We start from the raw sequence: 25,666 nt of genomic DNA, 5'->3' as shown, positions 1-25,666 counted from the left end.
TAGAAGCACAATCCAGATGTATTCCACACATTAAGAAAGGTGGAAGGAAGGCAAAACGATTACTGGTAAAGTTAAAAGGTGAGGTGAAAAAGTATTTTAACCAAAAGATCTTCATTCAAAAATTGGAAGAAGGATCCAACAGAAAGAGAATGGGATAATGCATGAGAGTTGGCAAATTAAATGTAAGACATTGATAAGACACGCTAAGAGAGAATTTGAAATAAGTTGGTCGTAGAGGCAAAAACTCACAGGAAAAACTTTCTTAAATATATCTGAAGCAGAAAGTTTGAGGGATTCAGTTGGACCGTTAAAATGATCGAGTGGTTAAAGGGGCACTTAGAGAAGATAAGGCCATCGCAGAAAGATTAAACTATTTCTTTGCTTCAGTGTTCACTGAATAGGATGTTGGGGAGCTACCCGTACCGGAGAAGGTTTTCATGGGTTTTCAGATGGACTGAACGAAATCACGGTGAACCTAGAAGATGTGGTAGGTCTGACTGACAAACTGAAGAGAAGTAAATCACCTGGACCTGGATGGTATACACCCCAGAGTTCTGAAGGAACTTAAAAATTAAATTTCAGACCTATTAGTAAAAATTTGTAACCTATCATTAAAATCATCCATTGTACCTGAAGACTGGAGGATAGCAAATGTAACCCCAATATTTAAAAAGGGCTCCAGGGGCGATCCAGGAAGCTATAGACCAGTTAGCTTGACTTCAGTGCCAGGAAAAATAGTGGAAAGTGTTCTAAATATCAAAATCACAAAAGATATAGAAAGACATGGTTTAATGGAACAAAATCAGCTTGGCTTTACCCAAGGCAAGTCTTGCCTCACAAATCTGCTTCACTTTTTTGAAGGAGTTAATAAACATGTAGATAAAGGTGAACCGGTAGATGTAGTGTATTTGGATTTTCAGAAGGCATTCGACAAAGTCCTCATGAGAGGCTTCTAGGAAAAGTAAAAAGTCATGGGATAGGTGGCGATTTCCTTTCGTGGATTACAAACTGGCTAAAAGACAGGAAACAGAGAGTAAGATTAAATGGACAATTTTCTCAATGGAAGGGAGTGGGCAGTGGAGTGCCTCGGGGATCTGTACTGGGACCCATACTTTTCAGTATATTTATAAATGACCTGGAAAGAAATACGATGAGTGAGATAATCACATTTGCAGATCATATAAAATTATTCAGAGTAGTTAAATCGCAAGCAGATTGTGATAAATTGCAGGAAGACCTTGTGAGACTGGAAAATTGAGCATCCAAATGGCATATTAAATTTAATGTGGATAAGTGCAAGATGCACTTATCCACATTAAATTTTTCAGGTTAGTGCGTGCTAACTCCCGTTAGCACGCACTAACCTGAAAAATGATTTTTCACAAAAAAAAAAAAAAAGTGGATCCGCGGGAAAACGAGATTTTCCCATGGCCAGACGATCCCGAAAGCGGGAACGATCGGGCACCCGATTCATATCCCTAATAGTTATACAATGATAGGTTCCATATTAGGAGCTACCACCCAACTAAAAGATCTAGGCGTCATAGTGGATAACACATTGAAATCATCGGTTCAGTGTGCTGCGGCAGTCAAAAAAGCAACAATGTTGGGAATTATTAGGAAGGGAATGGTGAATAAAACGGAAAATGTCATAATGCCTCTGTATTGCTCCATGGTGAGACAGCACCTTGAATACTGTGTACAATTGTGGTCGCCACGTCTCAAAAAAGATATTGCGATGGAGAAGGTACAGAGAAGGGCAACCAAACTGATAAAGGGGATGGAACAGCTCCCCTATGAGGAAAGACTAAAGAGATTAGGACTTTTCAGCTTGGAGAAGAGATGGTTAAGGGGGATATGATAGAGGTGTTTAAAATCATGAGATGTCTAGAACAGGTAAATGTGAATCTGTTATTTACTCTTTTGGATAATAGAAGGACTAGGGGGCACTCCATGAAGTTAGCATGTGGCACATTTAAAACTAAACGGAGACAGTTCTTTTTCACTCAACGCACAATTAAACTCTGGAATTTGTTGCCAGGGGATGTGGTTAGTGCAGTTAGTGTAGCTGGGTTTAAAAAAGGATTGGATAAGTTCTTGGAGAAGTCCATTACCTGCTATTAATTAAGTTCACTTAGAAAACAGCCACTGCTATTACTAGCAACAGTAACATGGGATCGACTTAGTTTTTGGGAACTTGCCAAGTTCTTATGGCCTGGATTGGCCACTGTTGGAGACAAGATGCTGGGCTTGATGGACCCTTGGTCTGACTCAGTATTGCATGTTCTTAAGGGAGAACTGTCAAGGCCAGTGGTAAACTGAGCAAAATAAAAATGGCTTAACTGGCATTTCACAGTCGAAAGGTCCAAACAGGACAGGAAATGGTTTCTGGCAAGGAAACTAAAATTTTTCTTGCCATGATCATCAAGGAACTGCAAACTCAAAAGCTACTAATGATTGACAGTTGTGGTGCAAATAAAAAAAATTAAATTGTAGTTGGTTTCTCTTATAATCAATTCTCTTTATTTAAAAAAAAATAAAAAAATAAAAAAATGAATTGAAGTAAAGGCCTTCCTTGTTGGAAGATCTTGTTTCACTGGTACAGGCCAAACTCATAATCATTGTTCATCTAAAAAGGGACTTTGGAGATGCAAATTAGAGGAGTCTGAGAAAGTTTAAGAATTTTAGGGGCTCTAGACAGAATGGAAAGGTGATGATCCAGTGAAATTCATGGAAGCAGTTTTGCCAGAGCTACTAGAAATTCACTTTATGAAGGAATGAGAGCACAGAGTGACTTCCCATAAGACCAGCAACAAAAAGTACATGAGCTAATGTTTTTCATATCTTGAGATACTATCTCTGTTATCAGATTTACAATCTGCAATTTAGGAATTGCAGGGTTGGTTGTAAATTTTTCATATGCTCTTCTTATTTTGATTTTACTGTTTAAATTTAATATTGTTATTATTGTACTTTGTTTTACAGACGATTATTTTATTTTATTATGTTTGTGAACCATTGTGATGGCTTGTTCCAAACGGCGGTATAAAAAAGTTTATAAATAAAATAAATAATTGAAAGTGTGATCACCTATACTGTGGGAAGTAAAAGAATTTTGATTGTTGTGGATGTAAAAGTCACAGCACAGAAAGGAAGACATTCATGTCCAATGTGAGAGCAACTAAGAAATATGAAAACAAGGTTCACATTGTTTTATTAAGTGAGGATGAAAATCATTGACTAAGTCAAATATTTTGAGTGTTCTGATGGAACTGCGAAGTTTTATATAGATTTTTTTTCAGAATGCAAGTTTTAAGATTTTACTGTTCATGAATTGCAAACTCAGCATGAGATGGTGTACTATATTTACTTTAATCCTGGCTAACAGACTATATACTGTTATGAGTCCTCCTGTAGCGGTGCTACGGGAGGCTCCTTACCTCTTCCTGGGGGCCGCTCTGAAGCCGGGGTCTCGCCTACTAACTATCCAGGATTTGCTCCAGGGCCTGGGAGGCCTCGATGTCCTTGGGGCCTGCCTGAGGAGGCTTGCTTGGGTCTGCAAGGACTTTCTGGTTTGGGCCACGCCCTTCTCCCTAGGGGCCAGCCTGCAGCACTTCTCAGGTATAGGGCCAGCTAGGTGTGGCCCATCCAAACTCCTCCCAGGGAGTTGCCTGTCTTCAGCCCTATAAAAGGACTTCAAATGCTAGGCAGCTTTGCCTTTGCAATGAGCCAGCTGCTTTGAGTCAGTCATCTGAGGAGCTTTTCCCTCCTTTTGAACTCCATGTTCCTGCTCTTGCTTGGTATTCCAAGGGATCCCTCTTCGTTTTGTCTCTACTGTTCCTGATTCCAGTCTCTGATATCCTGTTGTTCTTGTTGTCCTCTGTCTCTGCCCTCTGGATGTTCCTGAAGGCCTGATGTCCTTTTGTTCCTGATCTTCCTGATGTCTGTTCCTGCAATGTTCCAGCTCTCCTAGTCCTCCAGGTGGCCACCCTGAGGGTAAATCTGTTCTGTCCGGTTCCTGTTTCCGGTCACTGGAGCCTCTGCCAGCTGGATTCCTTTCCTGCACTTGTCCTGCCCTCCGCGTGGTCTGTGACCAGTCTCTTTAGGCTGTGTAGGGCACGCAGTGGGACAGGGTGGTCCACGACCAGCCCATTGGGTCCGCCCGTGAAGGTGGGCTGTGTAGGGCGGCCTGAGAGACAGTGCCAATGTCTACCTTCCCAGCTTCTCGCCTAGTCTGTGATGTCTTCGCATCAGCCCTCGTCTGTGATGTCTTCGTCTCAGTCTTCAAGCTTCAGCCCTTGTCCGCCCTCGTCTCTTGTCTGGCCTGCCGCCTGTGCTGCTCCCTGCAGCAGGTCCGAAAGGGCTGGAAGTAGTTGGAGGACCACTCAGAGACCAACTTTGCGTGGTTGGCCTCATCCAGGCATGCAGGTCGGCAGGGGCCTGGTCAGCTTCGACCCTAGACGAGGTCTGTCTTACCGCAAGGGGCACACTTCTCACCCTTGGTGCTCCCAGCTAGCGGAGCGCAACAGATTGCAAAGGCCTTTGAGTTTCCCACGCTCAAGGCTGCCCTTTCTGTAACATATACTCATCTTTTATTTGCAATGTTATAATCGCAGTCTATAGAGGGGTTTGGGTTAACATATAAGGAATTTGAATAAAATGGACTGACTAGAAAATCTGTGCATACTTGATAAATGTAAGAATGACTTTAAATTTGTTCATGTGAAACTTGTATAGTTTGAGAGTTTGGTGTCGACAGGCAAATTTGCCCAACTGTGAAGTCTGATAGCATGTGACAAGTTAAAAATAAAATGGAATCCTGTAGAGCCTGTGTTCAATGTGAAAAATCTTTCAGAGATTTCCTGTGAAAATAATGGGCATGTAGAAAATGTATCATAGTCAAGATCTGTAAGGAAATCTTAGATATGCACTCATTCTTCATTTAAGTTTAAATATGAACCAATGAATTTAACAACAAACTTCTGACTTTATTAGAAAATATGGAGATGAAGATATGAGGCCATATGAAATAATGGATGTCTGTATATTGGTGCACACTCCTATCTTAAAAGTGACAAACTTAATTGGCATCAAACATGGATGCTTTGTTTTACAAGAAAGCAGAAAGGAAGCAATCAAAGAATTCTAGAAATAAAGTGTGTGCTACAAAATGTGGGAGTTGTCAGAAAAAGTGATGTAGAACATGTGTATGCTATGACAATCTGATTCATGTGCTTGTGACTTAGTGAATTTATGCCTGTGACTGAGATCTGCCATATATGTGAATTTAATTGTAATAAGAAGACCCAGCTAGATTATTTATAAAGTGTAAAGGTTTCCAGGGATATCATGAGAAATGCAGTGCACAAGTGGGTTTGTTAGCAACATTTTGTACACCTATTAATCAATATATCTCTTGACTTTAAATGTAACTCATTTAACTTTATTAATGACCACAGCTTTGTTTGACAATTTGGAGGAGAAGGTTCAAAACATGTGATGTAGTAGGTATCTTTATATGCAAGTATATTCTGCATTATAGAGAGTTCTGAAAAGTATATGGATTATAAAGATTCCATATTGGGGGGATTCAGCAAGTTTTAGGGCAGGGATTCCTAACCTTTTCAGGGAATGTGGACCCATTTTTCAGCTTCAAATATTTTTTTGGATCTCCATGCACTTCTGTCATTTTTGCATGACATAAAAGAAATAATATGCACTCCAGAATCATTCACAATGCATAAAACTTAATATTAAATAATGCTTACTGAATGAATTGGGGAGGAAATCGCCCTAATAATCGAAGGTTTAAGCCAACAGTGGCCTCCCCCTCCCATTCCAGCTGCAATGGAGAAGATGATGAAGCAAATTCAAAAAGTTCCAAGTTGGCAACTTTATGTGACCTGGCAGAAAACCTGCAGGTACTGGTGCAATCTGATTTTTCAAGGGAAACTGGCTGTGGAATTTTGTTTTGAAAACTCAAGCCAGAGGGGGGAAGCCAGTACTTTTATAGCTGTGTACTGTGCATTGCTTTGAAGCAAGTGCAAGGTACCTGTATGACAGTATGAATGAGGATTTCAAAATGTAATCCCTAACCTCCCCTAACCCTGGTCCTTTTTCCCCCTGAAGATAAAAGTATGCATGCTGTTCATCACAGCACAGGTACTTTTTTTTTAGTGGTAGGGAATAACAAATGGCTTTTTCACGAGGGTAAATAAGTGTTTATCCACATAAAAAGTTTTGAAAATTACCTTCTCTGTAAACGGACCCCTTTTAGCCTGGGTTTCTTTTATGATGCTTACAAACACATACAGAAATTGATATCCACAAAACAATTTAGATTTCAGAAAAATCAAAACAGGAACTACGGCTTATTGAGATCTCCAGATCTGTGTGTCCCCTAAATAAATTTTGTGTGTTTAATGTCCTATCCACACCTGGCTGTTAACTCTTCCTTCCTCCTCAATCTCTGGCCGACATCTCTTCCTGCTTCCCTCCTGGACTATGGTGGTCCTCTGTCTCTCTCCCTCTTGATCCCTCTGTGCATCTGGTTCAGCATGATTCCTGGGGGTCCTCTCCTCCTTTCCATCATTTTCTGATGGTTTTCTCTCCCTTGATAGGCTGACATCTACTTTTTCTCCCCTTAACTAGGCCAATCATGGATTTCTGTCTCCCTCTTTATCCTCCTTTTCTTCCTTCATTCCTGTTTCATTTTTTCCCCCTGTTCTCATACTGTCAACCCCGGTTCCATTTCTTCCTCTTGTCATTTGACTCATCCTTTTACTGCATCTCTTCTCTCTTTCTCTGTTAGGTCAATGACAGGTGCATTTTCTGCCTCTGCCACATGCTCTGTCATCACTCTGCTTTCCTCCGTGTATAGCTGCAATTGGCCCTTCTCTTCCCCACATTCTCACAATGCAGCAGTGGGATTTATGACTCTCGAGGAAGGCAAATTAGACTCTCTCTTCCCTCTGCTGGGCATGTGGCAGTGCAGTTTGCGGCTCTTCCTCCTGGCCTGCAGCAATGTGGGATGAAGTTTCTGGTGTAGCAGGCCCCACTCTTTCTTCTAGCCTTTGGTAGCAACTCAAATAATCACAGGTAGCAGCAGCTATGTTTAACTTTCTTGCACCCTGTCTGATGGATCCTCTGGGATAGCCTAGCGGACCCTGGGTTGGAAAACACTGATCTAGGAGATTCTTGGAGATGGATAAACTGAAATTTAAAATAAGGAAAATCCTTAATGTTGTTAAGGGTAAATTGAATATAGTAAAACACTGAGATCTGAGATGGGTGGTACAGTCTCAATATAACGTTTACAATAATTTATCAGGTGAATTTTCAGAGTTACACAGCAGCTGCACACACAAAAATAGCATATCCATGCATAAGCATGTACAAGCATATTTTTTATAAACCACTAAAGTACACATACTTGAAATAAAACACATTATAATGTGGGAAACTAGAGGCGTTCTGGGGCAGGGTTCAGAATTACTATTTTATAAGAGGTATACATGCATACATTACCGAACTTGTTCAAACATTTTTACATCTGCTAATTGACTTGTACGGTTGAACTCAGATTTGTGTCTCTCTTGCTGCAGTTTTTGGATGCTAGAAGGTCTGGGGAAATTGGAAGTATCAGCAAACTAGTGAGTTCAAGTATGCATGCAAGTAATTATTTTCAGAATGGTATACATGCATACTTTTATAAAATACCCACCTTCAGGTTTAATTCTTGGCTATATCTAAGCATTGTTAAAATAATTGTATAAAGTACAAGCTCCAATTTTTAAAAAAAATGGATATACAAAGTATGTGTTACTGCATTACAAACATATGCATACTTTTGGAGTAGAAATATGTGGTGATATGTAAACTCTGGATTCTGGTAGTTTATAATATACTAGTATAAATCTTGGTGTGTCCACTTGTGTGTGCAAATAATACCATGGACAGTTTTAGGAAAATTGGGCTGTGTGTTTTCTGAAGAATGGTATGGAATCAATTCAGGGATGTGATTATGGGAAATGGTTCAGATATATGATATTCTATAATCCTGGTCATAAAGACAGAGTTTCTGCTGAAGGTCACCTCAGTCTATCAAACTGCTTACTTTCTTTTCAAGACCTCATGAGCTTGTAGAAGAAAACATATTTTTGGACTTGTATGCTAAACTTTGTTTTCTACAAGAAACAAACTCAGCCACTTTGTAAGTCTTTGCAGTTGTTTGTGTTTTTATACAACCCAAACAAACTGGGTGTGCCAGTCGCTAACCATGCTTTAATTAATTTACTCCTGGGGGAATTCTGCACAATAAATAAAAATTCTGCGCCACAAAAACTTAAAATTCTGCAATGTTATATTGGTCAAAATAACACAATTTACATGACAGTCTTTAAGTAATTACATTTTAAATTAATACAGAAAAAAGTTATTACTTAAGAGATGTAAAATTTTAAATATTTTGAGCAGAATTTCCCTAGAAATTCACTGTAAGTGTGTGTCTTCCATTCGCTCTCCCTACTCCTCTGGCCACTTTGCCCTCTCAGGCCCCAACTCTTCCACCTGCCAGTATATCTCCCCTCCACCTCTAGGCTCAACCCCTTCCACTCTATCTCCAGTCCCAGAGTTTGACCCCATTCTCAGTACTGCCCCTCACACAGGCTCCCTCTGTCCCTCTCTTTCTCAACTACATGCTCCCTCTCTCTAGTACACATACACACACCCTCATACAGGCTCCCTCACTCTCTCTCACACACACATGCCCTCATACAGGCTCCCTCTCTCTTGCATACACACCCACACAAACTCCCTTTCTCTATCTCACATACATCCTCACACAGGCTACCTATGTCTCTTCTCACGCACCCCTTCACACAGGCTCTCTCTCTCACACATACACAAGCTAGCACCCTCACATACACACAATCCCTTTTTCATTCACACCAGCTCCCAATCTCTCACACATATACACACTCCTTCACAATCTCCCCATTACAGGCTCTCTTTCTCTGGCACCCACACTCAAGCATCCCCCCATCACCTCCCATGCTCTCTCACCTCCCTGTGCTCTCTCTCACACCCCCTCCCCTTTCTCACACACACATTCACTCTCGCCGGGACCTTCATCTTCGCCGTGAGCGGAGCACACTCCTCGGCACATGGGGGCCTTCATTTTCGCCGTGAACGGCGTGCTGGGGCCTTCATCTTAACGTGCTCCGTTCGCGGCATGCTAGGGTCTCCTCTGCCATTTTCTGCACAAAATTGCCAAAGTCTGCAAAGAAAATGGCAATTCTGCACAGGGGGGGAAATTCTGCCCTCCACAGTAGCACAGAATTCCCCAAGCACTAGTAATTGTATGGTTACATGCATACATCACTGCTACATCTTAGCAGGACTGCAAATTATAGACTTTGTCAAAACTCAAGTGAGAGGTATGGCTTCTTCAGTTGCTCATCTACGAGAAATACCTCTTGAGGTCATTCGCAAAGCTGCAACCTGGTCAACAGTTCAAACCTTTATAAGTCCCACCACTGAATTGACAACCTATCAAGAATTGACAGTAAACTCGAAGAGGCAGTTGTGCATAACCTGTTCTTGCATTAATCTACTCTCCAAGATGGAGTCCAGGTTGCTTATTCAGTTAATGCTTTGCTGCAACCCTCAGCTTGGCTCTCCCCACATTTAATGGCTAATTCAACCTGCTTATCGACGGAAAAAGCAAATTTGCTTATTATAGACAGTGTTTTCCATTTCTAGCAGGATAAATTAGCCATGGAATGCTTACCCACTTCTCTGAAATCTCATGCATATTCATTGTGGATATCCTGAAAACCTGGCTTGTTTGTGGCACTAGAGGACTGGAGTTTGCTGTCATTGGCATAACTAGAAGTAGCTCTAATGTAGACTGAAGAGGCTCATGAGGGAATTCTTGCACATGCTCAAGAGAGCTGAGTCAGTTTGGTGTGCCAGATGATGTCACCCACATATAATGGCTAATTCATTAGATTTATGAAAAACACAATTTATGGTAAGCAAACTTGCTTTATAGTTCTGGAAAGATTCAACAGCAGAAATACAAAATGTTTTATGTTGGATACTGATTCTAAAGCAATGTTTTATGGACTAGAGTTCCCATATTTTGGGATAAAATTAGATTTACAAGTCAGTAAGATATTTTGGTTACTGTGTGAGGCTCTTGAATATGTATAAATATGGGCCAACAAACAAGTCGTAGGAGATACCTTTTTATTGGACTAACTGTGCATCTGTAACTGTCATAGATGCACTGAGTTAGTCCAATAATAAGGTATCTCCACAATTTTTGTTAATCTTTATTTGTATATTTTAAATTGAGAAAATCTGGAAATATGTAGATCATTATGCATCCCAGTTTCCATAATTGCAACATTTTTTATTGTATCATTAGATATATTGTACAGTATGGTAGTATAATCCCAGCAGAGTTAATTTTCATATTCTTACATTTTAAAATTTTGGGAAATTCAATAAATATTGTATTTGAATATAAGATTAGAAATATAATTGTAAAATAATTTTTAGGCATGTTTCACAATGAAGTAAATGTGCCTATAGTCTTCACTGTGTTTCTATCTATAGGTGTCTATTGGATGCCCACCATGAATACACTCGATACCATTTCCAGTTGTGTACTCTTGTAGTCCTGGGGTCTGCCAGCCCAACCTGTTCAAGATCTCCAGCTACTGGCTCAGTTGGGGATCTAAACCTTTTTGCAGCTTTCTATCTCTAAACCAGAGATTCTGTGACTGAAATTTGGCGAACAGGGAGATCCCATTTATTTTAGCTTTTTTGCTTTCTTCTTTCCCAATAGTTTTTATCCTATTCAAGGATTCAGTTTTACGATTACCTCAAATTTAGTTGTACACAATCTTACTGTAATCCTAAATTCTTCACTTTGCAGCATGGATTATCTTAGAAGATATAGGGCTATATTAAAACTTTTCCCCACTATGTAAAATATCTTGAATTTACTAAGGGCCAATGAATTGGCATATAGTTAGGCTTGGAGTGGCGTTCATTTGGTCCATTTCAGGGAATTAATGAGTAAAAAATGTGGAAATTCTTTTTAGGCCGAATTCAGTAAATTATATGTATAAATTCCTGGAAATATTAACTTTGTTCATATCTTAACCATATTTCCTGCTATTGTATCCACAAATATGAAGTGTGAATTAGATCTTTTGGAAGATAACTTAGTGTTTCTTTTTGTCATGTTGGTTTAGTCAGCATAATTTGCAGTATCAGTGTATTCAGTTGCACACCTCACACACTGTGTATATCCTATTTCTTTTGTTTTGTTTTTCATTAGCAGCAAAGATGATTCTATTTTGTAAAAAAAAAATAGGGAAATATATCCTCGGCTTACCACTGCTGTCAATATGTTTACATTTGAGATATACTTAACCAAGAAAAATTTTATATAACACCTCTTCATAATAGGATCTAATCTGGTCTACAAAATGTCATTTTAGCAATTAGATCTTGATATCAGAAAGTCTTTATTATTAAGTTTCAACTTTTGCATTGTTTATTTTTTACTTTTGAGAATGATTCATCTTTTTTTCTTTGTCTTTTGTTTCAAAGTTTCCTTTCTCTTTGCATGCTCCTGTTAAGCTATGTTTTGTTATTGTTTTGAAAGAAATTGAGCTTCTGATTCTTTGGTTTCACTTTTTTGTTATAAAAGCAAATTAATCTAATCCTTTAATTGCTGCCAGGAAGGAATGTTTTGTAATGTTTTATTATTGTAACCTTAGATAAAAATGGAAACCTAACTATAGGAGAACGCTGTGAAGTGCCACTGCAACTAAATACTCGTAAAAGAAGAACCTGTGATTGTACTGATATGAACATCAGTAAAAGGTTAGTCAGCCATGTAATTAGAGATGTTAGGTAATGTTTTTCTTTTATTATTTTCAGATGAATATAGTATTTGGGTTCAAATAACTGTTAGTTTTCACAAAGTCCTTCATTTGTCAATGAAGCAGATGCAGCATAGGCAATGGCAGTGCAAGATTCCCCATAATGCCTTGCAAATGCCTCAGCCCTGTTCTTGGGGCAATCCCTGTAGGTGAGAGGGTAATTGCTTCCATAGTTAGTCCTTTTGGCCTCTTTACTGAGATTGACAGTGATGGCAAACTGTGGTAGTGGATAGTGATATGGATACCTGTTTACTGGGAACTGGATTTAGACCACCTGCTCATGTCACAGAGGCTACTCACTGTCAAGTGGCCCTTTTATTCATTACCTGCTTGAACTGGATCAGAACCGACCATCTAGATAAAAGACTGATTATCCAGTTCCCTCTTGGAATAAACTTTAAACAAGTTCGCAAGTTGATGATACATTCTGGAGAATTTGAGACATATGTCTGGTCTCATGTCCATTCCATTTATTCTACTGGTAACTAATAATAGTCCTTATCCCTGTTGCTATTGCCACTATCATAAAAAAAAATAAAGGAAAAATACTTGAAAAAGATGTAAGGGAAACATTTCAGTGAACATTTTGATATTACTGTGAAGTGTTTTAGCTATTGTATACTTGCCACCAGTCCACATGTAGTACAAAAACAAAAGACTTGAGGCATGAATGTAGATGGTTTACTGGCAAGCATAGGGGATGATGCAAAAATAGAGAATTAAACGGTGTGCTTTAAATTTAGCACACATCTTAATATACAAGCAATTTTCTTTTAACTCCATCTGATTTATATGCATAAATCATATTTTATAAACAGAAAACATGGTTTATGTGCATAAATCATATGTTCTGCATATAATTGAGTTCTGCTTGTAACAACTGAGAGTAAGAAATTTATAGCATTTACATAAGTATTTTAGTATATTTTAAATTGCTTTATTATGATTGTATTTTATTGTATCTTATGTTTTATTTACCATATTTTACGAACAATTGCTCATTATCTAACTTATTGTTATTTATGATTTACTTATTTTATACATGGAAACCGTTGTGATGGCCAGTGTGAACGACGGTATATAAGAGCTTAATAAATACAAATAAAATAAATAAATAGGAGCAGAGAGTTAATAGCATAGCTTATTGTGTGTCTAACGTGAGTGCTGGGACCTGTCCTTGGGTTTTATGTGCAGAAAATATGCTTAGTGCGCACACAGCACGTTTTTTTGCGTGGAAACCCCCAACTACAGGTCCTAGCACTGGCACTCCAGTTTCTGCTGGTAGACTAACTTTAGCCCTAGAAACTACTCTACTTTGGACTAGGAGTTAAGTTTCCAGTGCTAAGAGAACACGAGGCATTGGGGAGTAGTAATGTCTTCATTAGCATGGGATTTCCATGCAAGGGTGCTAAGGATGGTGCACAGTCCTAACCATGAACTTTTTTGTGCACCAAACTCCTTGCTGCAGCATTAGTAGAGTTTGTGCACCAAAAATGTGCACGTAACTGCAGGTTAAACTGTATCTTATTGTATCTGGCCCTTAAATTTCAAAAACAGAGGGGAAAACAGTGAATTTGGGGAATTTAATGCAAAATGGGCTGTAGCATTGAGCACAATTTGGAGAAAGCTGGTGTGAGAACGATGATGAATTAATCTAAATGGGAAACGTTAGTTATATGCCCAGACTAAAGCTGTTTTCAATGAGAAAGAAAGGAGCAGATGTGACAGATTCATCATCCATCATCACCATCTTCGATATAAGGGTTGGCAGCTGTGGCGTGTCAGTTCTCTCGGTGCTCAGCTCTGTTCTTTATTGTGCCCATGTTTCCTGATGCATGCCTTCTATTAAAGATTATAAGTATGCATATAATATGTAGATTTAAATAACATTTAAAGCAGTTCTGAATGCATAAAAATCACCTCTGAATCAGTTAAATATTTTGGTTATGTTTTGTTTTTCTTCACAACTTAAAGCAGAGGGGGGCCAGCTTAAAGCAACAGTTTTCTGACCTATATATATATATAATTTTTTTTTTCTGTTGTGCTTCAAAGCTGTTGATCCAGTCCAGACTGCTGTGTCTCAATAATAAAGTACTGCAGTACTGAAAAGGCTGAAACAAGATGATCTGTCATGCACTACCATAGCTTATGTTTCCCACGGGATGGAGATATAATTGCTGCTGGATAAGTAACTAATGCATCGTATCTCACTTAGTTACGGGTAATTAGCTACCGAAGGTTCCGCATAGATAGCATTCATTTCTTGTGGCCCATTTTCTCTGTGTTAAACAATTTGACCCAAATAATGCTGCCAACACTTTTTTTTTTCTGTCCAATGCCTTGGAGCATCTCATACCACACACATGCTGGTTTTTTTTTTTTCTCTCAAATGTGCTTTTGGTTGCTTTCCCCCAAGTGTAGATTTAAAATAGTCTCTTTTGAAAATGAAGAGACTGAAACCATCAGTTTACTATGAGGAAACAAACTCTTCACATGTTAATTATATTGTTTGCAAAGCATGACAGACCCTCCAGTTAATACCCAAATATAAAAAATATCCAAAACAATGGTTAATGCATACTTAACTTTTTTGTGAGCAAGTGCTTCATAATATTAGACAATATACATAGCAGTAAGCTCAATTGCAACCAATCTTGTTTGTCCAAACATGTATAATTGTAGGTCTGCTATCACTCTGTTAATTTTTTTTGTTTGTTTTAAATTTCTTAGAAAAGCAAATAAAAATGAAAAATCACAGTGAGGCTATGATAAAGTTCTGTTCATCTTCATGATGCTTGTGATGTCTCACGTAATTGGTGCATCAACTGTTGCAGCTCAGGTGTGTAAAAAGAACTTGCAACAAATCAAAAACGCACACGTCATTACCACATGTCCTAGTTCCAAAAGAGAGAGAAAATATGTATACATGAATCCATAAACTAGTCATAAATATAAATATAACATGAGTCCACTACACTATAATGAAAACCTATCTCTTGATTGAGACCAGATGGATGAACACTATTGAGGGTATATATCCTATATATATGCAAATTCAAAAGAACTTAAGAAGATAAGAACATAAGAAAATGTCATACTGGGTCAGACCAAGGGTCCATCAAGCCCAGCATCCTGTTTCCAACAGTGGCCAATCCAGGCCATAAGAAGCTGGCAAGTACCCAAAAACTAAGTCTATTCCATGTTACCATTGCTAATGGCAGTGGCTATTCTCTAAGTGAACTTAATAGCAGGTAATGGACTTCTCCTCCAAGAACTTATCCAATCCTTTTTTAAACACAGCTATACTAACTGCACTAACCACATCCTCTGGCAACAAATTCCAGAGTTTAATTGTGCGTTGAGTAAAAAAGAACTTTCTCTGATTAGTTTTAAATGTGCCCCATGCTAACTTCATGGAGTGCCCCCTAGTCTTTCTACTATCCGAAAGAGTAAATAACCGATTCACATCTACCTGTTCTAGACCTCTCATGATTTTAAACCCCTCTATCATATCCCCCCTCAGTCGTCTCTTCTCCAAGCTGAAAAGTCCTAACCTCTTTAGTCTTTCCTCATAGGGGAGTTGTTCCATTCCCCTTATCATTTTGGTAGCCCTTCTCTGTACCTTCTCCATCGCAATTATATCTTTTTTGAGATGCGGCGACCAGAATTGTACACAATATTCAAGGTGCGGTCTCACCATGGAGCGATACAGAGGCATTATGACATTTTCCGTTTTATTCACCATTCCCTTTCTAATAATTCCCAACATGCTGTTTGCTTTTTTGACTGCCGCAGCACACTGTACCGATGATTTCAATGTGTTATCCACTATGACACCTAGATCTCTTTCTTGGGTTGTAACACCTAATATGGAACCCAACATTGTGTAATTATAGCATGGGTTATTTTTCCCTATGTGCATCACCTTGCACTTATCCACATTAAATTTCATCTGCCATTTGGATGCCCCATTTTCCAGTCTCACAAGGTCTTCCTGCAATTTATCACAATCTGCTTGTGATTTAACTACTCTGAACAATTTTGTGTCATCTGCAAATTTGATTATCTCACTCGTCGTATTTCTTTCCAGATCATTTATAAATATATTGAAAAGTATGGGTCCCAATACAGATCCCTGAGGCACTCCACTGTCCACTCCCTTCCACTGAGAAAATTGCCCATTTAATCCTACTCTGTTTCCTGTCTTTTAGCCAGTTTGCAATCCACGAAAGGACATTGCCACCTATCCCATGACTTTTTTTACTTTTCCTAGAAGCCTCTCATGAGGAACTTTGTCAAACGCCTTCTGAAAATCCAAGTATACTATATCTACCGGTTCACCTTTATCCACATGTTTATTAACTCCTTCAAAAAAGTGAAGCAGATTTGTGAGGCAAGACTTGCCCTGGGTAAAGCCATGCTGACTTTGATCCATTAAACCATGTCTTTCTATATGTTCTGTGATTTTGATGTTTAGAACACTTTCCACTATTTTTCCTGGCACTGAAGTCAGGCTAACCGGTCTGTAGTTTCCCAGATCGCCCCTGGAGCCCTTTTTAAATATTGGGGTTACATTTGCTATCCTCCAGTCTTCAGGTACAATGGATGATTTTAATGATAAGATACAAATTTTTACTAATAGGTCTGAAATTTCATTTCCTCCACAAACTGGAACAGGTACATTTATTTATTTATTTTAATGATTTTATATACCGACATCCGTTTGCACATCGCATCGGTTTACATATAACTTATAACAAAAGTATAAAATAGGCATAGCCTTTACAATGAACAACGGAACAGTCAACAAGAATACATGATCAATAATGGACCACTGCCACTATGTAAAATTGAGTTCGCTCCATACAATGTTGTATTATCAGCACTTTAGTTTTATGGGTTGATAAACAACTGTGATGTTAGTTGAAATGTATTTTTACTGATCTGTTTGTGCGTCCAATATACATAAAATCACAGGGCACACTAAAATGTATTGACTCTGGGAACCATGACTTCCCCTTTATCCTGCCCGGCGAGTGCTCTCCCGTCTGCTTTCCCCACTTAAATGACCACACATGAACCGCATATTGGGTTAAATTGGTTGCAGTTTTTATTTAACAATTGGCTTATCAATCTATTGCCATGCTTTACACTTCCCGGACCACGCCCCCCAACACTGCCTGCCACGCTCAAGCAAGGCGACAACCATTCTCCTGGCGCCCCCCCCCCCCCCCCCCCCCCCGCTGTGTTGGAAGCAAGGGGGCCCTGCTTCCGAGCATGGTCCACCATTCCGCCGGCAAGCTACTTTTGTCAGCCCTGCGGCTGATCTCGTTACAATAAATCCTATTGGCCCGGGTACCCGCCACCAGCACCGTGCAGTGTTATGCGTGCTCGGTGCCCCCAAAACACCCATTTTTAGCTGTGGCCCCTGTGTTTCTATAGCTGCGCCTCTAATATCTCCATTATGTCATTGATAAACAGATCGTACCCGATGTCGGACAGGTGTATTTTTGTCTTGCCAGTATAGTCCCTCACACTGATTATCTGCCCAATCGTGATGCATTTGGCAGCCCCCCAAGTGCCCTAACCGTGACCCTCACCTGTCTGTTCAGCTTTTTGCGACCCCCCCCCCTCCCTCCCCCATAACTTGGTTTTGGCGAATTTGATACGCGGGATAATGTCAGACCAACATAGGAGCACCCCCAAGAACCATTTTTGTAACTCGCACACGTCCTTCCTCACCTGGCACAACAACTGCTTGCGTGTTCATGTTCCTCAATAGTTCCCACCCAGGTGCACTATTAACATGTCTGGTGCGAAGGATTGGCAGGAGTTGCCCCCACCGCATTCCTCACTTTCCCATCCATGTGATCCGCACCCCTCGTTATGCCAACCCGAGATGTGTGCCGTGCTTGCACTGTCGTGCCCTTCAAGCTGCCCAATGGACGAATGAATGCCCCACGATCCATACATTTTCCGGCTTAGTGGATGATTCTGTAATCAAGAACACTTCCAGTTAATTATCTTTACCAAGGGCGCTAACCCTATCCAATCTAACGTATGCATTCACCGCCGAGGAATGCCACCTTCCTATTTGCTGTATGGTCTCTGTTCCCAAACCTGCCTGTGCCACGCTGGTAGCTGCCCCTATCCGAAAAGAGTGGGTCCCGAAGTTCACCAGGTTCCTTCCCACTCTGGTCAAGGTGCTTAAATACCGCAGAAAATTGATACCTCGTCAGTGGAACCCTGTCTTTATGTACCAATAAATGATTCCCCCCTTTCGGGCGAACTGCCAGATATGTTTCTAAATTAGCCAACGGGCAAGTGACTTGATTATCTAACCTGCTTAATGTTACTGTTGCCCCCCTCCCCGATTGGTCTGTTTTGGACCAAGTTCTGAGGATATTATCTAATAATGTCACGTTCTGGGTCAGCATCCCTGTGGCTCCTGAGTCTTCCTTAGAAGTTGCCACTAGCTCCCCTATGCGCAAGGCCCCAAAAAATGCCAGTGAAAACGCCAGCCGAAATAACTGCTTCTCAATTTGTGATTCACATACCTCTCGCAGTGCATGCCATAGTTGTGCGAATAACTCCTGCGTAACGGGGTGTCTCCCATCCTTCTTGGCCCATAGTTTCTGCCCCAACCTTACATCATTTTTTGAGCTAGAAATCCTTTGGTAGGATCGACCCATCCCTGTGCACTCATGAAGAAGGCCAAGCCTGCTAGCTGTTTAACCACCATGCCCCTTGACAGGCCTGTCTCTTTAGCCCATGCAATGTATGCCACTACCAGTTCCTCCACCATCGGTCCAGTTTTCCAGCCGTGCTGGTTTAGGAATGCTCGAACTCTCCCATATCCCCTGCAGTACGCATCCCATGTAGCGGGAGCCACCGATCTCCGTAGCAAGTCTATGGTGTTTGGAGACCAATTGCCCATAAGTGGTCCGGTACCGGAGTCCCCTCCTCTTCTGCGTTGGGTACCTGTTTGCGAAATAGTCTAGCACGTGATAATGAATCCGCAATGCCATTGCTGATTCCAGGCACGTGCCATGCTTTGATCGTTGTGTTTATGTGCAAACTATTCTGAACTATTTGCCTTAAGAGGTTTGCTACCTTCGGGCATTTTGCCGTCTGCCTGTTCTTGATGTACACAACAGCTTGGTTGTCACTCCAGAAAACGATATGTTTGTCTTGTAGTCTTCTTCCCCATATGACCAGCGCCACCCAAATTGGGAATAACTCGAGGAATGTTATGTTGTGTGTTATCCCTTCTTGAGCCCATGATAACTGCCATTGTGCGGCAGCCCATGCACCTTGGCCATACACGCCGAATCCCCAGTCCCCCCGAAGCGTCCGATTGTATGTCCAAGTCGCAGCTTGACATCGGGGGCTCTTGCCATATGGATATGCCGTTGTAGTCTCTCAAGAAGGTTTTCCAAATTGCTAGATCCTCCTTTATTGGTTTTGATATCCGGATGAAATCATGTTGCTTACACACTGATGCTGTCGCGGCTGCTAGTCTACGCAAGAAAACCCTACCCATTGGGATCACTCTGCATGCAAAATTAAATACGCCAAGTATCGACTGGACTTCCTGCAGAGTTAGCTTCTTCACCCGCATCGCATTTCCCACAAGGTCCCGCAGCTTCTGTAGCTTGTCCTCTGGTAGCCGGGATATCATGCTTTCGGAATCCAGTTCGATGCCCAAGAACCACATGGTGGTCCTCAGCCCCTCTGTCTTTTCGCGCACTAGTGGGATGCCAAACTCCTCCGCCACTTCCTGGAACATCCTCAGGAGGCGAGCCGCTGCACCTGTCCGGAAAAGGAAGTCATCCAGGTAATGTATGATATTATCCAGTCCCGCCCGCTTTGCCGTCATCCAATGTAGAAATGAACTGAGCGCCTCGAAATAGGCGCATGACACTGAGCACCCCATGGGTATGCATTTATCGTAGTAAAATTGTCCACAGAACTTGAAGCCCATTAGCAGGAACCTGTCTGGATGCACCGGCAGCAGGCGAAACGCCGACTCTATGTCCATTTTTGCCATCGCCTCCGACCTCCCGCTCCTTCTCAGCAGGGATATCGCGATATCGAATGATGCGTACTGTACTGCGCATTCTTCTTGTGGTATGTGGTCGTTTACTGATGACCCCGTTGGGAAAGATAAGTTCTGAATGAGTCTGTATTTTCCCGGCTCCTTTTTCGGTATGACATCCAACAGAGATAGCATCATCTTCTGAAAAGGAGGAAGCTGGAAATGGACGGCGATTCTGCCCAACTCTATCTCTGTATTCAGTTTGATTTGGACGATGTCAGAGTGTCGCGTCGTGGATGCTGCATTGTTTACTGCATGAATGTTGATGTTGCCCTGATAAGGGATTCTGAACCCTTCCTGAAAACCTTCTGTGATCTTCTTCGCTTCCTCTCTCCTTGGGTTTCTCTCCAGCCATTGCATCATTCATCTATTCTTATTGGTGAGGCGGCCTTTTGGCAGTGCTGAGCTTCATTTTCCCATGGGAGAACTCCTGTTCCCAGTCTTCTTTGTGCATTTGGTCGCCGGGTGCGGTGCAGAACAAATCAAGCATATGTGTTTAAATTTGCACTCCTTAAAAGTGCAAGATGCCTTGTTGTATCTCCAGCATGCACTATTCGATGTGCCTCCTGGCCCTATGTAGCCTACTCCTGCTGTTGATGGCATTGTTGCTGTTCGACTCTGTCCGCTGGCATCGCTCGCTTTGTTCGTCATCTGTTTCAGCCATAGGTTCACATCTGGTGTTCCCCACGACAAATGTCCGTTCTCCTCCATTCTATCTCAGAAGTGCTCCACATAGTTCAACCAGGCCCATCCTTCATATGCCCAGTAAGCTTCCAGAATGGTGTCCCCCATATGTCAGCATCGGTCCGCACTGTGAGGGGTCATCGTTTGTGATTATGCTCATCCTGCGAAAGTATGCTCGGGTCCAATTCACGATATTGCGTGATATTTTCTCATTGTTATCCAGTGGTGGGTCGCTAGTCTTACTCCTCTGCCTGTCACGCGGCCCTCTCCTTCCTTCCATGAGTCTGAAAATGTCAATGTATTTTCTTTTCTTTATCCTTTTCTGCATTTTTCTTGGCACGCTTTCCCATAGGGGTATGCCCTGTGCTGCGGACGCTGTTGCCTCCACTCCTTGTAATACCGTTGGCTGGTTTGCACCATTATCCTCTGCACTGTCCGAATCGGTAGAAGTATTGCTTTCGCTGGAGCTGTTGCTTCTTCTAAGCTTTCCTTTCCCCTTCTTTTTAACGCCTGCGCAGCTACTGTACCCGTGGGAGACGGAGGGGAGGGGGGACTTGCATAGGTAACTCACCCCTGCTTGTCTCCTGTCTTTCATCTGCCGCTCCGTCGTCTCTGGAACAATCGTCCTGTCCTGTCCTCTCCGCTGACCCTATCTCCTGTGTGTGGATAGTTGGTTCCTGGTTCCGTGCTTCCCATTGCTTCGTCTGGGGGGGGCATATCTGGGTTGTTCTGTCTTTTGGTGCTCTCTGTATAGGCCTATGGATCGCCTCCGCAGTTTGCTGCAGGACTCTCCGCTCCAATCTGATATCCCCCTTTGCTGGGGCGTGGCTCTGGTTGCCCTGGCCAGAAACCTCAAGGGTATATCTGATAAGGGAATGCTCCCCGGTAGGTCGTAGGGGGCCATTGCGGGGAAGGCATTGTAGCCCGGAGCGTTACCGGAGGTTTTGCTGTTCGAGTTGCTGGTGTTCTGTGGCATCCAAGGGCCCATACCCTGGGTAAAGAGGGGGCATGCCCTGCTGCTGCTCCATAGTCGACGGCGTTCTAGATATGGATCCGTGCGCGTGTGAAGTGCCTGGGGTGACTCCCTTGTTGGGGCTCCCGGCTCGTGCGTTGTCCATTTTGGTCGCCTTTCTCTGTACTTTCTTCAATGCAACTATATATGTTTTGAGATGCGGTGACCAGAATTGCCTACAGTATTCAAGGTATGGTCTAACCACTGAGCGATACGGAGGCATTATGACATCCTCCATTTTATTTTCCATTCCCTTCCTAATAATTCCTAACATTCTGTTTGCCACAGCACATCGAGCTGATGATTTCAATGTGATATCAACTCGGATGCCCAGATCTCTTTCCTGGGTGGTAACTCCTAAAATGGTACCTAACATTGTGTAGCTATAGCATGGGTTATTTCTCTATATGCTTTAGCTTGCACTTGTCCACATTATATTCATCTGCCATAAGGACACCCAATCTTCCAGTCTTGCAAGTTCCTCCAGCAATTTATCACAATTCGCATGGATTTAACTGCTCTGAATAATTTTGTGTCCTCTGCAAATTTGATCACTTCACTCATCGTATCTCTTTCCAGATCATTTATAAATATATTAAAAACAACCGGTCCAAGTACAGATCCCTGAGGAATTCCACTGTTTACCTTTTTCCACTGTGAAAACAAACCATTTAATCCTACTCTGTTTGTTTTCTTTTAACCAGTTTGTCATCCACAAAAGGACATCTCCTCCTATTCCATGACTTTTTAGTTTTCTTAGAAGCCTTTCATGAGCAACATATCTACCAGTTCACCTTTATCCCCGTGCTTATTCACCCCTTCTAAAAACTGTAGCAGATGGGGGGGGGGGGGATCCAAGATGGCGACCTAGCTCTGCATGGAGTTGCAAACTTCTTTTCCTTTTCACTTTACCTTGGGTTTGTGATGCCTCATTCCGGCCGTAAGTGAAGGGCTAAGGAGAGGGTGGTCTCAGTTGCCCCTCCAGAGGGTCCCTTTGTTGGGCTGATGGATGCACACATGCAGCAAGGGGTTTGTTTGCTGGGAAGGGAATCAGAAGTCAGCCAAAAGGAAGAAGTACTCGACTCCTTCGTTAACATCTTTATCCCCAGCTGCAAGGACAGCTCCTTTAAATCCTGCTATGGTAAGGCACCTCTCACCATGATGAAATTCGACATGTGCTGATGCTGCAACTTCTGAGACTGTGGGGTTTGCAATCATTGCCCCAGAGCCCAGCATGGATATCACTGGCGAATCAGGAGCAGCTCCAGTCAGAGGTTTTTGGTAGCACTACGAAGAGAAATTTCTTCATGATATTGTTTCCTTAATGGAAGAATCTTCAATCAATACTTTTGTCATGGTAAGACTTCCTGTATTTTCCCTAGAGGCTATATGGGAAATGATTGTGACATTGAACTCCAACTTATCGCCTTAGTTAAACCTGGTGGTGAAAAAACTTACTGAGATTGACAACCAAGTTAAATTCTTAAAAGAAGAGAACATAGCTACTGGATGTTTGTGTGAGTCTTTAAAACAAGATGTGGGGAATACGATTGAACAACAACAAATGTTGATGAAAGAAAATCAGGCCCTGACCAAGAGGTTTGAAAATTCGGAGAATCAAATCTGGGGAAGGAACTTATGTTTTATTAAATTTTCCTAGAGTTCTTTATACCTCGGCAAAGATATGTAGAAGAGAGATGTGATGGCGGCATTAAAAGTGCCGGAGCAAACGATTCCTCCTACTATAAGAATTTACTATTTTCCACCTTTCAAGTAAAACCTGAAGAGGGACATAATGTGCAGGTTTTGTCACCTGTAGATTTTGGCAATCTGAATCTTGAGACCTCTGATAGTGAATTAGCTCAACCAGCAACTTTGTCTCCTTCTTACTTGAATCAGATATGGACTAGATCCTTAAAATTTTGTTTAGACATTGTTTGGAATCTTTTCTCCATCTAAAAGTTCGAGGGTTTCCAGATTTAGCAAGACAAATGCAGAAAAGGAGGAAGCAGTTCCTCTTAATGAGGCCCAGAATATTGCAGCTGGGTGCCCTTTTCATTTTGAAGTATCCTTGCAAATGTCTTATAAAATATCATGTTTCTTTATATTTTCTTTCACCCATCTTAATTGTCTAAATTTCTTATTGATAAATTGCCTACTGTGGAACAGACTCCATCTTTGAGTGCTAGCTGACCTCATATTGGCTGGACGTAGTCCTTTATATAGGATTAATATCCCTCTTATGCTAGTACTGCCTCTTATGCTAGTATTGCCTCCATCCCTCTTATGCTAGTATTACCTCCATTGCCTCAGGTACAAAAAAATAGATTGTAAGCCCTCTGGGGATAGAAAAATACCTACAGTACCTGAATGTAAACCGATGTGATATCTCAATTGAGATCGAATGTCGGTATATAAAAACAACAAATAAATAAATAAATAGTATTACCTATATGATTTTGTATATTTCTATATGAAATGTGTTTGAATCCCAAATGTTTGAGGACTTGGATTATATATTTGGCATATATATTATTATTTCATGTTTTATTTTAACTTCTGACTTCAGGTTATTGCTTGTTATATAGCTGAGATGTCATTGTTTTCTTAAGTTTTTGCTTGAATGTCTTTATAAAATGCAATAAATAGAAATTTAAAAAAAATGTAGTAGCTTTGTGAGGCAGCACTTCCCATGCCACCACCATGCTTCACCATAGAGATGATATTTGCTAGGTGATAAGCAGTGCCTGGTTTCCTCCTTGGTATTCAGGCCAGAGAGTTCAATCATGGTTTCATCAGACCAGAGTATCTTGTTTCCCATACTCTGAGAGTCCAAGTGCCTTTTACTGAATATCTGCTTCCATCTGGCCACCCTGTCATAAAGGTCTGATTGGTAGAGTGCTGCAGAGATGGTTGTCCTTCTGGAAGGTTCTCCCATCTCAACAGTATATCTCTGAACCTCTGTCAGAGTTACCATCGGGTTCTTGGTCACCTCCCTGTTCAAGGCCCTTCTCTTCGGATTGCTCAGGGCAAGTGGCTAGCTATAATAAGTGTCCTGGTGATTCCGAACTTCTTCCATTTAAGAGTTATGGAGGCAGCAAAATTTTTGTACTCTTCTCCAGATCTCTGCCTCAACACAATCCTGTTCTGGAGATCTACAGACAATTCTTTTGACTTCATTGCTTTGATTATGCTCTGACATGCACAGTAAACTGTGGGACCTTATATAGACAGGTGTGTGGGCATGATTTGGAAAGGCAATTAATTGAATTTACTACAGGTGAACTCCAATAAAGTTGGAGAAACATTTCAAGGATGATCAATAGAAACAAGATGCACCTGAACTCATTTCATTTTTTAAAATTAATTTGCATAAATTTCTACATATCTGATTTTGCTTTGCAAATGTGTTTAGATTGAGGAGGGAAAAATGTATATTATCCATTTTAGAATAAGGCTGTAACATAACAAAATGTGGAAAAAGTGAAGGGGTTTGAATACTTTCTGAATGCACTGTATAAAGAGGTCCATCTCCTGTCATGCCTGCCGTTTCCTGCAGCCATGCTTTCAGAGAAATCTTGACCCCAGTGTGATGTCTCCAGCTGTCACATTTAAGTAGCCTCTGATTTAAAATCAGTAAAAATCTGCAAACAATTTCCTGTTTTTGCTATTAAAGGAAACCTAGTTTCACATTATGTTCTACACCTCACTCAGTTTTATGCTAACATGTTGAATATGTCTGTTACTGAAAGATCTGTCTTTGTGCCTCCATAGCTCAGGGTCTTTGAGAGAGAAAACCACATCTTGGTCAACATCCTCAGCCTGTAATTCCACAAAAAATAAGATTTTCCTTCATTCAAACAAAGAGAAGATGAGAAGGTGACACAGCAGTTTTATACTGTCCATCAG

At 41.1% G+C, this 25,666-nt stretch overlaps 1 protein-coding gene across 2 annotated transcripts in view; it reads left to right on the top strand.

The window, feature by feature from the left end:
* SOHLH2 (spermatogenesis and oogenesis specific basic helix-loop-helix 2) overlaps nt 1-25,666 on the top strand; it is a 153,212-nt gene that overhangs the window by 69,952 nt on the left and 57,594 nt on the right. For both annotated transcript variants that reach the window (XM_029602708.1, XM_029602709.1), the window contains exons 5-6: nt 11,799-11,904; nt 25,532-25,636. In XM_029602708.1, coding sequence (XP_029458568.1) covers nt 11,799-11,904; nt 25,532-25,636 — 211 coding nt within the window. The remainder of the gene's footprint in view (nt 1-11,798; nt 11,905-25,531; nt 25,637-25,666) is intronic.

This window comes from Rhinatrema bivittatum, chromosome 5 (genome assembly GCF_901001135.1).
Source record: "Rhinatrema bivittatum chromosome 5, aRhiBiv1.1, whole genome shotgun sequence".
In the NCBI taxonomy this organism is placed as follows: Eukaryota; Metazoa; Chordata; class Amphibia; order Gymnophiona; family Rhinatrematidae; genus Rhinatrema; species Rhinatrema bivittatum.
The sequence above is the reverse complement of the archived record's forward strand: the minus strand, read 5'-3'. Positions and strand labels throughout refer to the sequence as shown.